We start from the raw sequence: 15,929 nt of genomic DNA, 5'->3' as shown, positions 1-15,929 counted from the left end.
GTTTATTTAGCACCATGGTTTTTCTCACGTGTGTGTGTGTGTGTGTGTGTGTGTGTGTGTGTGTGTGAGAGAGAGAGAGAGAGAGAGAGAGAGAGAGAGAGAGAGAGAGAGAGAGAGAGATTGATTGAAAGAGCCCCCAAGCATAATGCCAAAATGCTGTCCAGTGTTCCTAAGTTCCAGAAGGCTACAATGGAGTAAAATATGTGTTAGCTAAGCTTTGTTCAGGCACGAATTATAGAGCTGTTAGCTGTGAGTTTAATGTTAATCAACAATATATGTATTAGATAAAGTCTTTAAACAGAAACATGCAAAAACCAAGGTTATATATTGATCAGTTGATGAAAATGTTATGGCCAGAGGCTTGCCGGGACTAGTGCACTCTTTTAAGGGAAATAAGCCTACACTTCCCCTAGAAGCAATGGCTCAGTATTTGCTAGTGTTCACAGGGACTTTATAAAACAAAACTACCATGAATTTTTAATTTATTTAAAATTTTTATTTGCTGCCAATTTTTTGTTTTTCTATTTTCCTTTTTTTAAAAAGTTCAAGTTTATTGGGGTAACAATTGTTACTAAAGTTACATAGGTTTCAGGTGTACAATTAATTCTGTAATACATATCTATGCATCACATTGTGAATATTGAGAATCGCCTGCATCTTAAGCTCTGTCCTCTCTGCTGAGTTCCAGATCAGTATATACAATTCCCTGCTGGATATCTGGATGCTCCATAACCCTGCAAATTCAACAGGTTTACAAATATCGCCATCTTCTTCCTTTCCCCGTCCTCAGTCCACTACTTCAAACAAGCTCCTCGTCCTAAACCCCTGACCCCTAGGATAACACCACCAATCATCCACTTTCTCAAGGCAAAAGGTTGGCAATCATGCTGGAGTTTCCTCCTGTGTGTTCCACATTCCACAGATGGCCAATTCCTTTCATTGTCCTCATTCCCTCTGCCACTGTCTTTTTTCCGGCCTCTCTTATTCTCCAACTTGAGTGATAACAAAATCCTCCTAAGTGACCTCCCTGTGCAAGTCTTGCCCCATCCCCACCCTGCTGACGTGGAGCTCCGAAAGGTACCAGTGTTTCAGCACTGAGGGCACTATTTCCGAAGCTGCTTTCACAGAATCCTATTTTTTTGCATTCCACTCTTGCCCTGATCCATTATCTGCTCCTTCTATCTGTCAGTGATCCTTCTAAAACACAAGGAACATCATGTCACCTGTCTGCTTTCCTACAGTTTCCTATCACACCCACTGGTAGGCCTACAAAATCGCGTATGATCAACCTATCAGACATGTTCCTGCCTCAGGGCCTCTACACTTACAGTTCTCTCTGCCCAGAATTCTCTTCTCGGCTGCAAGCCTAAAGAATTCACAACATAAATCATTCTGCTAAAATGGCACATCCTCAGAGAGGTCTCCCCTGACGTCTCCCTATCAACTCATCCCCTCCTCAGGTCTGCTGTCCCTTGGCCTGCTGCTTCGGGGACTCATCAACCACTGACAGACTATCTGTATCTGTCTACATCGACATTTATTAACTTCTGTCCATGTCTTCCCGGTGAAATGAGCTCTATGAGAGCGAGGACTTGGTGTCCTTCATGTCTGGGTCCCCAGCATAATGTCTAGCACATGGTTGGTACTCAAGTATGTGTTACATGGATGATAAATGCCTAAAAGCCCTACATGGTTCCATAATGCCTTAAGGATGAGCTCCAAGTTCCTTAATATCTTCTTCTGCCTATCTCCGGTGTCATCTCCCACCTCCCTCTTTTAAAAACCACACATTCAACCAAAGTGAAGCATCCATGTTTGCCAGAAGCCTCTTGATTTAAATCTTTGTCACCTCTTTCCCTTTTTTCTTGGCTAAACCCCATCATGCTTCAAGTCTCAGCTCAGGCTTCACTCCTTGGAAAAGCCTTTCCTGGTGGCCTGTGTCCTCCTGCAGCATTTGCTTTTTACCATCCAGCTGAATGCACAACCACTTCTCTCACCACCCTCTATTTCAAAGGGCTGTTCACTCCTTTGCCTTATTGCTTCACTGAGCTCCCTGGGAGCTGGGGCTTCATCCCACCCATCTTTGTTCCCAGGCGTTAGCATGTCATTCACTGTCTAGTGTATGCTTAATAAAGTATGTGGAGTGGATGAGTCAATTCAAAATAATATACAGGGTAGTTACAAAGAGCCTTGGCAATCTAAATGCATCTGTCACGCCCTTGATGAAACCGATGAGTCTACACAAATCACTTGAGTTTGTTACAATCAATTGAATCAGTGAAATGAGCAAAATGTATGGGAAGATTTTTCAGGGTCACAGGTGATAAGGATATAAAATCACTATAAAAATGTATCCCTCCTATAAAAATGATCTATAAAATGATCCCACTATATCCCACTATAATATATATCCCACTATAAAAATGATCACATTTCCCTCCCAGTATATTTCTAAAGCTGTATTACTGAGGTTTAGTCAATGAGGGCTTGTTAGGGGAAGAACAAAACTTGAGTTCTTTAAAGTATTATACTCATGACTAACAGATAAAGTCCATTATTTTAACAGTTTCTATATTATGTACTATATAATGCACTTCAAAGTAAACTAAAAATTTCTATGTTAAAAGCCAGTCTCTCAAAGGATTTATATATTTAACATATAAATAGAAAAAAAAAAATCAAAGCTCTCACACAGCCTGAGAAAGTTTCTTGTATAAAAACAGCAACCTAACAACCCAGTATAAGTCACATGTATAAGAGAGATTAACCTTAAATTACAAGATCATGCCAAAAAGAGGAAATAGCTGCCTCAGGGTCTCATTTGATCAAATTAACACATGTTAATAAATAGCATCCAAACACAACCGTGTACGCACATAACTAAAAACTCTCCACTGTTTTTACAAAAAAATAAATAAATAAAAATACATCTGATATCAATCAATGGACAATGACCAGGAATTGGCTTCATCTTTTATCAAGCTCAAGATGCGCACACACACCACTCTATCCGAATATGATATAGTTATTGATAGAATTCGACTGTAAAGGGATTTGCGATAATAGCCATTATGGAGGACACACTATGCTTAATCCTGACAATAATTCTACAAGGTAGTTATTATCTCTCGTTGTTTGTTTAGGTGAGGAAACTGGGCCTTAAGGAGGGTAATGAATTTGCTCAGAGTAACACTGATGCAAAGCCAGGAATTTTTAGAGTCTGTAGACAGCCAAGCTCACATTAGTGAAGACAAACCACAAGCAAAACATTAATGCTGACAGCCTGTGGAATTTTTAACTCAAAACTATCATAACACATCCTTCCATCCCACGAAATCATTAAGACTGTAACCCTAGCTACTGGCAACACGTGCCTGTTTCTTCTCTGCTCGATGACACATGGAATTATCATCTAGATGGATCTTCTCGTGGGTGGCCTCAGGAGAGAAAGGTTTATATAGCTTACGTTCATCAGTAGCACCCACACTTACCTAAGCTTGACCTTGTGTTGGATCTTTCTATGATTGCGTGCTTACTGGGGTTGTTTAACACTGAGCGTTTGGCCAGCGAGATGTCAGCAGTGACCCTTGTGATGGATATCCTGTTGGGGAAAAAGTAACAGAAGACCCTGAGATTATTAATCAAATAAAAAGGAACAGAACTGCATGCCCAAAATTCATCCAATAAGTATGAAGTGTAGTTAAAGGGACCATATTTTCAATCCAGAAAATTATTGACTTATTGACTTATTGACTTCTTCTTTTTTTTTTTTAAATCCTGCACTACCTAACTTAGCATTTATTAGTTGCTTGTAAGTGCTAGGTATATACTAAGGATTATCTCATTACCTGTATTACCTCGTTAAAATCATCCCCAAATCTCTGGCACAGAGTTTTATTGTAATCCCACCTTTGCTGATGAAGAACATGAATCATAGGGCAGATTATTTATTCAAGACTCCATATTTACTAAAAATGGTGAAGCTGAGATTTGAAGCCAGCTGCCTGACAGCCTATATTCTCAGCCCTTGTGTTACAGACCTTCCTGGTAATATGGCGCTGTGATAGACGTGAGGAATAAATAAGAACAAGACAAACATGGTTATCTGTCAGAGAGCTAAGACTTAATGGCAGAGATGGGTAATAAATAAGAAAATACATTAATAAAAAAAAGATGAAGATGACTGTTGTGCAGAGAACACAGAGGGTGTTATGACAGGCACTAATGAGTTAGGGAGGTGATTTTAGATACCGTGTTTCCCCCAAAATAAGACCTAACAAGGAAAATAAGCCCTAGCATGATTTATCAGGATGAGATCCCCTGAACATAAGCCCTAATGCGTCTTTTGGAGCAAAACTTAATATAAAACCTGGTCTTATTTTGGGGGAAACACAGTAGGGTAGAAGTGAAAACACCAAAATTTGGTAGCTGGAAAGAGCAAATGACTAAGACAGAAGACAGCCAAATAGACCGGCCAGCAGCAGGAAAAGGCCTAGAGCAAAATAGAAGGGTCACAATACCTCTGAAGAGGACGGTGAGGGGGACGGATGAGAAACAGGAGGTTTGGTGAAAAGTGTTTCTCAGTTAGAACCCTCCATCTCCCTCTGCGACATAAAAGCCGCCAGGTGATCGCCCTTTCCCTGTGAGGTATAAGGCCTCTGGTTTAGTCTCCACAGGCAATAAAACAGAGGGCTTCTGTGCAGGGGACCCTCGGCAGAGCAGGGATAGAGAATACATACTATTTGGAAAAGAAAGGATTCTAAATGGGGAATTTGACCACCAAAGAGAAAAGACCCAAAGATAGTGACAGTGGTGGTTTTCTATGAAGATTGTCCCGTAAGGTTGTCCTACAGGGAAGCACAAAGTTGACAATCTCTACCTATGAGCCCAGAATTTCTAACTGATTATTTCATGTCCTATCCTTAACTTTGAGCACAGCAGTGTTCATCTTAGGACAATCTCTCACATGAGAGACCAAAACAAATGGAAAAATCAACTGCTAATAACATTCAAAGTTGAAAGGTAAGAGATGAGTATATCTAGGAAACTAGAATAAATTTCTATTTAAAAACTCAGAACAATGAAGAGTTTTTGGAAATTACGTAACAGTAGAATCGAAAATTCAAAGAAGGGCTAGAAGATAAAATTAAGGACATCTTCTACAGAGTAAAACAGAAATGACAAAGAGATGGGAAATCGGAGAAGAGAGGTATGAAATTAGAGAATTACCCAGAAGGTTCAACTTCCAAATAACAAGTCGAGAGAGAGAGAGAGAGAGAGAGAGAGAGAGAGGGGGGGGGGGTTGATGGGAGGGAGGGAGGGAGGGAGGGAGGGAGGAAGGGAGGGAGGGAGGGAAGATAAAGAAAACAGAGGACAGGAAACTAAAAAAGATAATTCTGGAATTAAGAGTCTGATTTACCAAATTGAAAGTGTCCAGCACAAAGGCTGAAACTTCCACTTCAAGACATATTCTTATAAATTTCATGACACTGGGGACAAAGAAAAATCTAAAAGTTTCCAGAGGAAAAGGCAGGTTCCATACAAAAGGCCAGTATGTGAAATGTTTTGTCTTCTCAACAGTAACAATGGAAGCCAGAAGATAATGGAACAAAAAGCCTTAAGAATTCTGAGGGCAAATTATGCCAGTCAGAATTCCACTACCATTTCAACTACCAATTAAGTGGGAGGGTTGGTTAAAGACATTTTTAGACTCAGGGTCTCAGAGAGTTTTTATGTACTCTTTCTAGGGGAACTATTGGAGGATGTTGTTGGCTGAAATGACAGTGTAAACCTTGAAAGAGATCAAGGGATCGAGGAAAAAAGGGCTCCAACCCAAAAGGCAGGTGACCACAACCCCAAGGAAAATAACGAGGGATGTCCCAGAAGGACAAATATGCAGCCAGCCCAGAGAGAAACCATCCAGATGGGGGCAGGCCAGAATGCTCCCAGACAGAGGCTCAGAAAAACAAAGCTGAGAGACGACCAGGTACATCTGAATCTATTTTGAGGAGATTTGGAAAACCAGGGGAAAATCTGGGTCTGACTTAGTGCCAAATACAGAGGGTGCCAAAAAAATGTATACACATTTTAAGAAAGGGAAAAACTGTATTAATATATACTGATAACAAAAGACGAATACAAGTCACATTTGACTTCTGCAATTACAAAAGGTGCTCAAAGTGGTTGCCATCCACGTCCAGACACTTTTGATTAGAGTGAACTACTGCTTGAGCAACGTTGACAAAAGTGTTAACGTCTCTTAAAATATGTATACTGTTTTTTGGCACCGTCGGTATATCTACAAAGCAAGTGTAAACAATAACATGAGTTATCTCATAGTAACCACAAAGAAAACTCACACACAAAACTAATTATAGTGTATGACATGGCCCATTTAAATATTATTTACATGATTATAATACATACTGAAAATGGAGCCAGCCAAAATCATGAGTCAATTATAGGGAGGTTGGAAGATGAGATGCATATGCAAGTATGCGTGTGTGAAAGAGAGAGGAGGAATGAATATGCATAAGAGAGCTACATATTCTTTATGGTAGGAAGTCAATAGAAAATATCCAGCACTCGAAACTCAAGTAGCAACTTAAGCATATTATTTAGAGATAAGAAGTAAATACCAAAAGATATAGCTACCGTGTTTTCCCGAAAATAAGACCTAGCCGGACAATCAGCTCTAATGCGTCTTTTGTAGCAAAAATTAATATAAGACCCAGTCTTATTTTACTATAATATCAGATCAAGTCTTATAATATAATATAACATAATATAATACTGGGGAAACAGGATAATGCAATTAAAATTGGCTAGCATCTGGAGAGCAGGGCATTCAGTACAGTGTGAAAGGGGATTACTAGGTTTTGCAAAAAAAATTAAATACATATTACATATATATATATATGTATATATATATATATATATATATATATTTGTCTATATAAAAAAAAATTTGATCCTTTATGGTATACAGTTGGTTCCATGAGTTGGGACCATTCATAGAGTTCTGTATCTACCACCACATTCGTGATGCAGAATCGCTCCTTACCTCCCAAATTCCCTTGTGCTGCCCCGTCTGTGGTCAATCCCTCCTCCTACCTCACCACCAAGCCACACGGGTATTGTGGGCAGGGTGTTCTAGGCAGAGGGAAGAGTGAGTACCTGCAAGGCTGGTATTATACTAGTACAGTTGAGTGGGACCCAACACCGCTGGTGACCAAAAACTGGGTCTGTGCCTCTAACAAGTCCTGGACACTCACTGGGAGGCAGGTTGCCCTGTGATGGACACCATCCAGGGGATACAGTGGTGACAAGACAGAGAAAATCTTCTCAGGAGCATCTCCCCAGCAGCCTGGGGGAAGCAATTCTGCAGAAGGACAGGCTTCTTCTTTGTCCCACATGCTTTGTCCTTTCTGTATATGGTTTTGCCCAGCTGGGGTTCCACTGATCTGCTTTGTACTCTGTGTACATGGGCCATATCCTATTCTAACTCCTCAAGTTATGCTTTGGGAATTGTCATTACTTGAGGTTCTGTCAAAATAACAAAACAAAAAACTCCAGACCTTTAAAATCCTAAAGTCAAAATTCTGGGGACAATTCCATTTAGAGGAGTGGTTCTCAATCCTCCTGGCACATGAAAATTGCCTTATAATTTTTTAAAGTTACATTAGGTCTCACCCTAGAGATTTGGCTTCAATTAGTCATGGGTGGGACATAAGCCCTTGCTTTTTTTTTTATTTTTTATTTTTTGCTTTAAAAGTGCTGTAGGTGATTCTAATACGCAACCCAGGTAGATAAGCACCAGTTTAGAAGAAGTCGTCTCACATCTAAGTAAGTTTCCCACAAAATGAAGTGATGTAATGTTTCCCAGGATTATTGATTTCCAGTAAGACGCCCTTATACAAAATGCAACATGTACAGATCCCTACAGCAACCCCGGACGGAATCTAGGTACTTCAATGCTAAGTAAGAGCTGACGTTTTCAAAACACTGGGGAGGACAGCCGACTTCATCCCTAATGGTAGCTTTCCCCAACTTCCTTATAAATTTACCTGTCATTGCCCTACAAGGTTAATTGGGAAAATGCTTTGTTTACATGACACGGTTAGGGTGGATCCAATTTAAATGGGCTACTCTATCGCACACAACAGAAATGATAGTGATTCATCATCTTGTCTTGGACCTGACACACTTAAAACACTATTTTAACAAGTAGGATCATGATTCTGACAACTCTCCAGGGATTCAGCAAATGAACTTAACTAGGTATAAGAACAGAAAAGAATTCTTAGGAGAATCTTTTCATCACTGATGCTTCCTTTGATATTTTCTCCCTCTTGGGCTTTATTTATGTTTTTAACAAATGAGTTTATTTAATAGATAACTAAGGCATAACTCACTTTTCCCTTTTAGAATTACATGTCTATTTAGAATTAGACACGCCTGATGCTTTTGATGAATTTTTACCTTCCATTGCTGTCTTATCTTGCCCAAAGCAAAGACATTTAATGATTCAGTTATTCTGAATATTTTGTTATGGGTTAACAACAACAACAAAAAAGTTAAATTTTTTGCATGACTTTTTGAAATTCTTTCTGCCTCATGGATGCTATTACTTCCTTTGAGGATTTTTAATTGGTGACCAGAGGCCCAGAATGTTGAACTCCATCTCTATGAGTCAAGATAAGTGAAGGCAGGTCCACTAATAAAGCCATATGGATATTACTTTTGGCCAGAAACAAAAGACTGATACAACATTCGTTTATTTTGTTTATGTGTTCCTTAATTGAAATCAGTCTGGATGGCCGATACTTTAGAACATGGGTCCAAAATACACCCGATGGCTGGAATCTATCTTCCAAATTCAAAACTTACTCAGATTTACATGGAAGAGGTAAGTCAGGAAATTCCATCTCATTTCCCCCTCTTTGACATTTAAGAAAGGGCAGTGGGTTAACTCAGTCATGAAAGCAGAGTGCCTATTCTACAGAATTTTCTGGGTATGCACGCTCATGTAGACAATTCCAAATGTTGATATATGACAGAGCCAAGAATAAAAAAGTGAAAGTTAAATGGGACCAATTAGAGTCACACCTTTTATACTTGGCTGGAGCCTGACAGCCGTGGGCCAAGCCAAAGGTCCAAGGACCAAGCTGTGTTTCCTGGCACCAAATGAAATATATTTCATAAAGCTATGGAAACCAAAACCATCTAATGAGGAGCATTTGGTTAGGTAGACTTTGATTATAAAATCTTTTTATACCTTGAATTCTGTTTTCCTTTTTCTGTCTCGTTCAGTCCTTTGCTTGATTTTTAACTAACAATATTTGTCTTGCTATAAAAGTTTCTCTCCTTGTCCTTTGCCTCTCCTGTCAATGTAAACATAAATTAGAAATAGCTGTAGAGGCAGATGTGGTCAAGGGGAAAAAATCTAAAGGAAAACGGAAACCTACAGATACCGTCTATTCTACTTGTATTGTTAGGATGGGAGGAGGAAAGGAATGTGGAGAAGAGAGACACCACATTTATCTCGTGAAAAATACAGAAATATTTGCTAGCCCTAAAGATTCCCATGTCCCCTGTAATCTACTCTTCAGTTAAATTTTGAAGTTTCCACTTTAGACTCCTACCATATCGTTGATGCTTCAGAAGTTGGCTTAACCTTTAATATGGCGCTCACTGGTTATTTGTTTCAAACATGCCTCTCAACCGACTATAAATAAGCTCCACGAAGCCAAGGTCCTTGCCTGCTTTGGCTCCTCACAATGCCTGGCATATAGAATGTGCTCAATACATATTTGTTGAAGCAAGTTGATGGGACAGGGGAGGAGAGGAAAAGGATTAAGTCTAAGATGTTTATCATGCCAAACTAGACATAGCACCAGCTTTGTTACCAGTCATTCTCTGCCTATACTTGAAGACCTCTAGGTGACACGGGTTGCTGTGTCACACCTTGATGCCATCACACACTTTACACCCTCTGCTGGGCATGCCCTTTCTCTTCCTAATTCACTTGGTGAAACCTTAGGTACCACGTAAAAACCCTTCCTGGCTGCTGACATCCCTAAGTCAGTGTTAATCCCTCCTCCCTTTATGCTACCTGTACCTGGACACACATCGGCCAAGCTGTCCTTTCATTCACTTTATATCTTACTGCTTGAGGTTTCAACTTATGGTTTACACCTGAGTTCCTTATAGGCAAACACAATGTTGAGTAGCTTCAACATCTCTGCATTTCTCCAGTGGGGAGTACACAACAGACATTTATTCAACATCCATCCATTCATTATTCACACTGAGCATAGTTTTTAGACACTGAGAACACAACAGTTCACAAAACAGATTAAAAAACCCCTGCCTGCATGGAATTTATATTCTAAGTGTGGGAGAATGACAACCAACAAAACTGATAAAATACATAAGAGAGTTATGGGGAAAAAGTCAGGGAAGGAAGAGAGAACAAGTGTGTGTGCATGTGTGTGCACGTGTGCACATATATTAAGGAGACTATCTGAGGGAAAAAAGTTCCTAGTACAGAACCTGCATGTGCAAAGTCCCTGAGGTAGGTATGTATCTGTCTATCTGGAACACTCACGGAGTAACAAGTCAGTGTGGCAGGAGCAGAAGGAATAAGGGAGAGGGTAGTAAGAGATAAAGTCAAAGGTAAGGAGGGGTATGGGGGTGTAGACTGTCAGGCTATAGAGGGTCTTACAGGCCACTACTAAGGACTTTGCTTTTCACTGTGAGTGACAAGAGATATCACTGGGTGAATTTGACCAAAGGAGTGATGAGATCCAGCTCATAGTTTAACAGGGTTGCTCAGGATGCTGAATTGAGAACAGACATTAAAGGAGCAATGACAGAAGCAAGGTGGAAGTTTGGGGGCTACTTATTGCAATAATCCAGGGAGGAGATGATAATGTCTCAGACCAAAAGCAAAGGATGTGTAGAAAGTGTTTAGATTCTGGATATATTTTGAAGACACAGACAAACTATATCCAGAATGTGGGATGTAAGAGAAAAAGAACAGTCAAGGATGATTCAATGATTCAATGACCTGGAGCTGAAAGGTCTTGAAATCTAAAAGATGAAAAAACTATTAATTGAGATAAGGAGCTGGTTTGGAGGTAAGCTTGGAGGTTAAGTTTGAAAAGTCCATTAGACATCTTAGTGGTGATGTTGAATGAGGCAGTTGGACATACGGGTCTGGAATTAAAAGGAGAGACCAGCGAAGAAAGGCTATTTAAGTCTGACATTGTGACATTGAATAAAATCATCAAAGGGGTGTAGATAGAAGAGAGAGAAGACCAAGAAACTTAGCCCTGGGCTTTCCAAGATGTCTAGTTCATGAGGAAAAACTAGCCAAGGAGACAAAGGGGCAGCTAGTGCGATAGAGGGAGAACCAGGAAAGTGGGTTCCAGAAAGCAAAGTATTTAAAAGAGGATGGAGTGGTCCACCATGTTACTTAAAGGAGGACTGCAGAATCACCCTGGATTTAGCAATGTGAGGGTCACTGGTGATTTGACACGACTAGCTTTGGTTGAGTGATGGATTTGTAACCGGAGTAGGTTTAAGAGTATGAGAGGAAAGCATGTATACACAATTTGTTCAAGGAGTTTTTTATATAGAGAAAAGGAAAAAATGGGGCAGCTAGAGGGGAATATGAGGTTAAATTCTTTTGTCAAAGGGAGAAATAATTATGTTTTTATGTGCTGATGGTGTTTTCATTAGAATGAGAAATATCAATGAGAGAGAAAGGGTTGTTATGGCCATGTCAGGGTGGGGGTGGGGAATGGTGTCTGGCACCCAAGTGGATGGGTTGCCATTGCTAACAGTAATAGGAGAAAAAAACAGAGCATACAGACAAAGATGCAAGTGGGGACAGGTGTGGCAGTGGGACTTTCAAAAGTTCTGTTTGTCTCTATTTTCTCAATGAAATAGGAAACAAGTTCATGGATGAGAGCAGGATGAGCAGGGGATGTTAGAAGTTTGAGGAAAGAGGAGCTGGTATGAAAGTCTTTTAGAAGAGTGGAAAAGTGAATGGAAGAGGTATATTTCATGTGACTTCTGGGCAGCACTGAGGGTCAGTTAACCATTTATTTAGGGTGAGACTAGTCAGCAGGGATTTGGCCAAGTTCAGCTTATAGATGCAGGTGCAGGAAAGAGAGCTGGATTACCCAGGTCTGAGGATGTGCCAAGCACATATGACAAATATTTATGGAATCAGATTGAACTGGATTGAATTTATCTCCTGTCAACCCACAGACTTCGGAGGGTAGTTTTCTCTTGGGATCACATGTTGGTCCCACCCAGGTTTTGTCATCTTCAAGACAAAACCCACAATACCCCAGATATGGAAATACTCACCGCCCTTCAAATCTGTGTTTTAAAAAATCAAACAACGCTTTTTGCATCATATCTGTGACCTGCAATTGAGCAAGCAATACGTTAAGGTACAATAAAAATATTACTAATTACAACAAAACAACTTTACTCCTTTTAAGAATGTTTGAGAACCTGGGCTTCCCATTAGGAAAAGGTAGCACGTGAGGTCATCACATTTTTCTGTTCTGAGTTCTGATACAATGACAATGAAAAAGTCAACGTTCTGAACTTATCCCCATATTTTGGTGACAATACATTACATCTCAAGTGTCTTCAGTCACTCTCCATCTGATACTATTTTCCCCAGCTGAGTAAATCGTAGCTAGCAGAAATATTTAAGAGCAACAGTCAAGAAAAAGAAAACAGAACAAAACCAGAAAGCAATGTATACCACAGCTTGAAAAACAGCATGCTTTGCTGCTACGAGCTCTTTAAGTTCTAAATTCAAGAGGCAGGAGAGGGAGTGGAGTCACAAAGCAGCTCAGCATGCGAAGGTCAAGTTGCTCCAGAGGGTAGTTACTTACCTCATACCCCTTCAGAGAAGGGCCCACCAAGACCACTGGTCGCATGGAAGGTACCACATCATAAGGAGGCATGTGCTCTGTCTGCAGAGAGAGGAGAGGACTTCAGGGAACTGAAATATTTTATGTATAAACAGCTCTTTCTGAACTCTGTAATACAAGGCACTGGCTTTCCAGACATTTCTTTCTTTCTTCCTTTTTTTTTTTAAACTTGCTTCTTTTCTAAATAAACCCAATCAAAGATTGGTGGATTTATCTTCCTAAAGTTTTTAAGTCTACAGTGTTCTTGCTTTCCTCAAGAAACGCTACTAAGAGATTAACTCCTAAAGCAGGCGGAACTGCTTTTGAACAAAAACTAGTTTGTTTTGAACAAAAACAGACAGGAACATGCCTCATGCAGAATAGGTGCTTTAGGCTTGACTGGAGGTTAATATGGCTTTTCAGATGCATTTGTTTTCTGAAGAGCCAAATTTTCAGACCTAACACGGTTGGTTGTGGAGAAAAGAAAGGTCTTTACCTTTGCGTTTCAGGTGTTTGTCTTACCTGGATAAAGCCTAATTTCAAAACATTTAACTCTTATTACCAAATACTTGAAAATTCCTATTTTACTGTGAGAGTTTAAATTAGCATGCATGCTCATTTCAGTAAAACAGTAATCATGACGTAATCGGGATCACTACTATTCACAGCTTAGTGATGAATGTTTTTGGATTTTTGATTTCTACATCTTGAAACTTAAAACCTTAAAATGCAAGGTTTATGTGTCTTGGAGGAAAGGTGGTGGTGTGTGATAATTAAGCTTGCTTCTTCGGCCTCAAAAGGTTCATTATCAATGGGCATCTCTAATATGCTTCTCAAGAGCCATTTAGGCAGTGTTTCTATTTACATAACGAATCCATGCCTTTCCATAATAATTTATTTATCTTTAAGAAGAGCAGGGGAGGAGCTAAATTTGGGAGCAATTTCTAAAACTTTCAAAACTTTTCAGCTTAACTGCTTCAAATAAAATGATCAAAATTTTTCCAAAAAATAGGTAACAGCTAATTTGTTTGATTATATTAAAATTGGCTATTTCGATAGCAGAAAATGTTAAAATGACCTCCAAAGCGACATTTTTTAATGCATAAGAGATAGCAATATGGTCTTAGACACCGAGATAAACAAATCATTGTTATATGAATCTTTCTGCATGAAGGAACATCTGAAAATATATTTTCAGAATTTAAGAATTTCTTTTGGTCACACAGACCAATAGAAACATATTCTTTAAACTCTTTTAAGAATTTGATAAACTGATGTGCAAATGTAAATGTAATTTTTGCATCAGCCTGATGCTTCAGAACATTTTACTGTTGCTTAAAATTTCTCATTACACACATTCTGACTTCGATTAGATATAACTTGCTTAAGGGGGGAATTAAAAAGCATTTCATATTCAAAAGCTTCCATCTGAGATTTCACCAATAGTCAGCAAATGTAATCAGAGGGGAGAAAATATTGCTGTGACAGTACTGTCAAATTTTACAGCTTAAAATTTTAGCTAGTATTCAAAATTAATCTTTGAAGACACAATGAAGGTAGAACACGTTTTTAAACAGAAACACACACACACACACACAAAAAAAAAACAAGACAAACATAATACAGTGACAGCACAAATGCCACACAAGCACCACTCTAAAAGCAACCTAGAACATGGAAAACAATCTTATCATTGAATCTTAGGTTGTTTTTTTGTTTTTATTTTTGAACTCTACACTGAAGTTGACTACATAACAGAAGATCAATAACATAAGAAGAATGAATACCAGTGCCGAAGGCATCATAAGCATATTTATTAAATTATTACAGTTATACCACCTGGGAACATATTGAAAACATTTAGAAGACAAGTCTTTATAACTATGCAGTTTGAGAATAACTTTCCCACCATTATAATTAGGAATATAAATTGCATGTATTTTAGTAACAGCTACCAAGAAATTTTATTTCAAGTCTTTAAGTATTAAGTGGCCCAGTCTTTGGCAGGTCTTTGGTTCCTTTGATCTGTGACTGCCAGCTTGCAAAGGGTTACCCATGCTGGTAATCAGTCAGCTTCTTAAGCAATAGGGTAGCTACAGAAATTACCTTATTTGATGGAATATTGGAACTTTGTGCCCTCTTGATAATGACACCAACATTTGCATCTACCCTTTCCTGCTAACCTTATTTTGTTCAAATTGTTCAGTGGAAAAATTGTGATACACATTTTTCAAGTTTTGGAATTTAAGAGTAAGCACACTTCAAAAATACCTATCTTGACTAACATGGTTTTAGTTCACGTTATTGCTCTCTAAAGCCCAGAGAGGCTTAGCAATGTTGATTTTCTAAGCTTCTGCACTGTCAGTCACTTGGCTGTAAATTTTTGTTGTGACAAGAAGATAGGACCAGAGAGACGGGCCCACTGTCATGGATGAACAACAAGTTTTTCTGTGTTAACACAAAAACCCAGGTGTTTTAATTTTTGCCAGAAGTGCTGGGGTCTTCCATTATTAAAGTAACCATAATTTGTTTTTTTAAAAAAACAATAATATACTTCTCAGTTCAGTATGTGATACCTCACTGATGAGTTCAGAGTTCCTCCACAGAGTAAAACACTTGTGCGCAGAGGAAAAGAGTTCAGGACATTGAGAGTTTAGGGCAGAGTAGGCTTTACTCAACATCTATGTGTCATAATATACACATGGCTGTGTTGGAGTTGGTGACTAGAAAGACAGCATAATATGCTGTGGAGAGTTGCGTGTACAAGAAGGAAAGAAATGGAAATTATGTTGGTGGAGGTATCCTTTCAAAATAATTCATGGAAGCTACAAAACGTGATGAAAAGAACCAGACTTCATCTGGAGGAAAGAGAACTTAGGAATAGTCTAGTTTCCAGGCAGGGAATGCATCACTGTGGAGCATCTTGGCTGGCCAGTGGCAAAGGGTCTACACATGGCCACCTCCCCATTGTCCAACAGGTGAGATGCT

The 15,929-nt window shown here is 39.2% G+C and overlaps 1 protein-coding gene across 10 annotated transcripts in view; it reads right to left on the bottom strand.

Annotated features, from left to right (window-relative positions):
- The window catches only part of CACNB2 (calcium voltage-gated channel auxiliary subunit beta 2), a 324,544-nt gene that overhangs the window by 15,970 nt on the left and 292,645 nt on the right, over positions 1–15,929 (bottom strand). For all 10 annotated transcript variants that reach the window (XM_033100594.1, XM_033100596.1, XM_033100601.1 and 7 more), the window contains 3 exons: positions 12,924–13,004; positions 12,382–12,440; positions 3,492–3,601 (listed from right to left, as the gene is read on the bottom strand). In XM_033100594.1, coding sequence (XP_032956485.1) covers positions 3,492–3,601; positions 12,382–12,440; positions 12,924–13,004 — 250 coding nt within the window. The remainder of the gene's footprint in view (positions 1–3,491; positions 3,602–12,381; positions 12,441–12,923; positions 13,005–15,929) is intronic.

Source organism: Rhinolophus ferrumequinum (assembly GCF_004115265.2).
Source record: "Rhinolophus ferrumequinum isolate MPI-CBG mRhiFer1 chromosome 5 unlocalized genomic scaffold, mRhiFer1_v1.p scaffold_110_arrow_ctg1, whole genome shotgun sequence".
NCBI classification, from domain to species: domain Eukaryota; kingdom Metazoa; phylum Chordata; class Mammalia; order Chiroptera; family Rhinolophidae; genus Rhinolophus; species Rhinolophus ferrumequinum.
The sequence above is the reverse complement of the archived record's forward strand: the minus strand, read 5'-3'. Positions and strand labels throughout refer to the sequence as shown.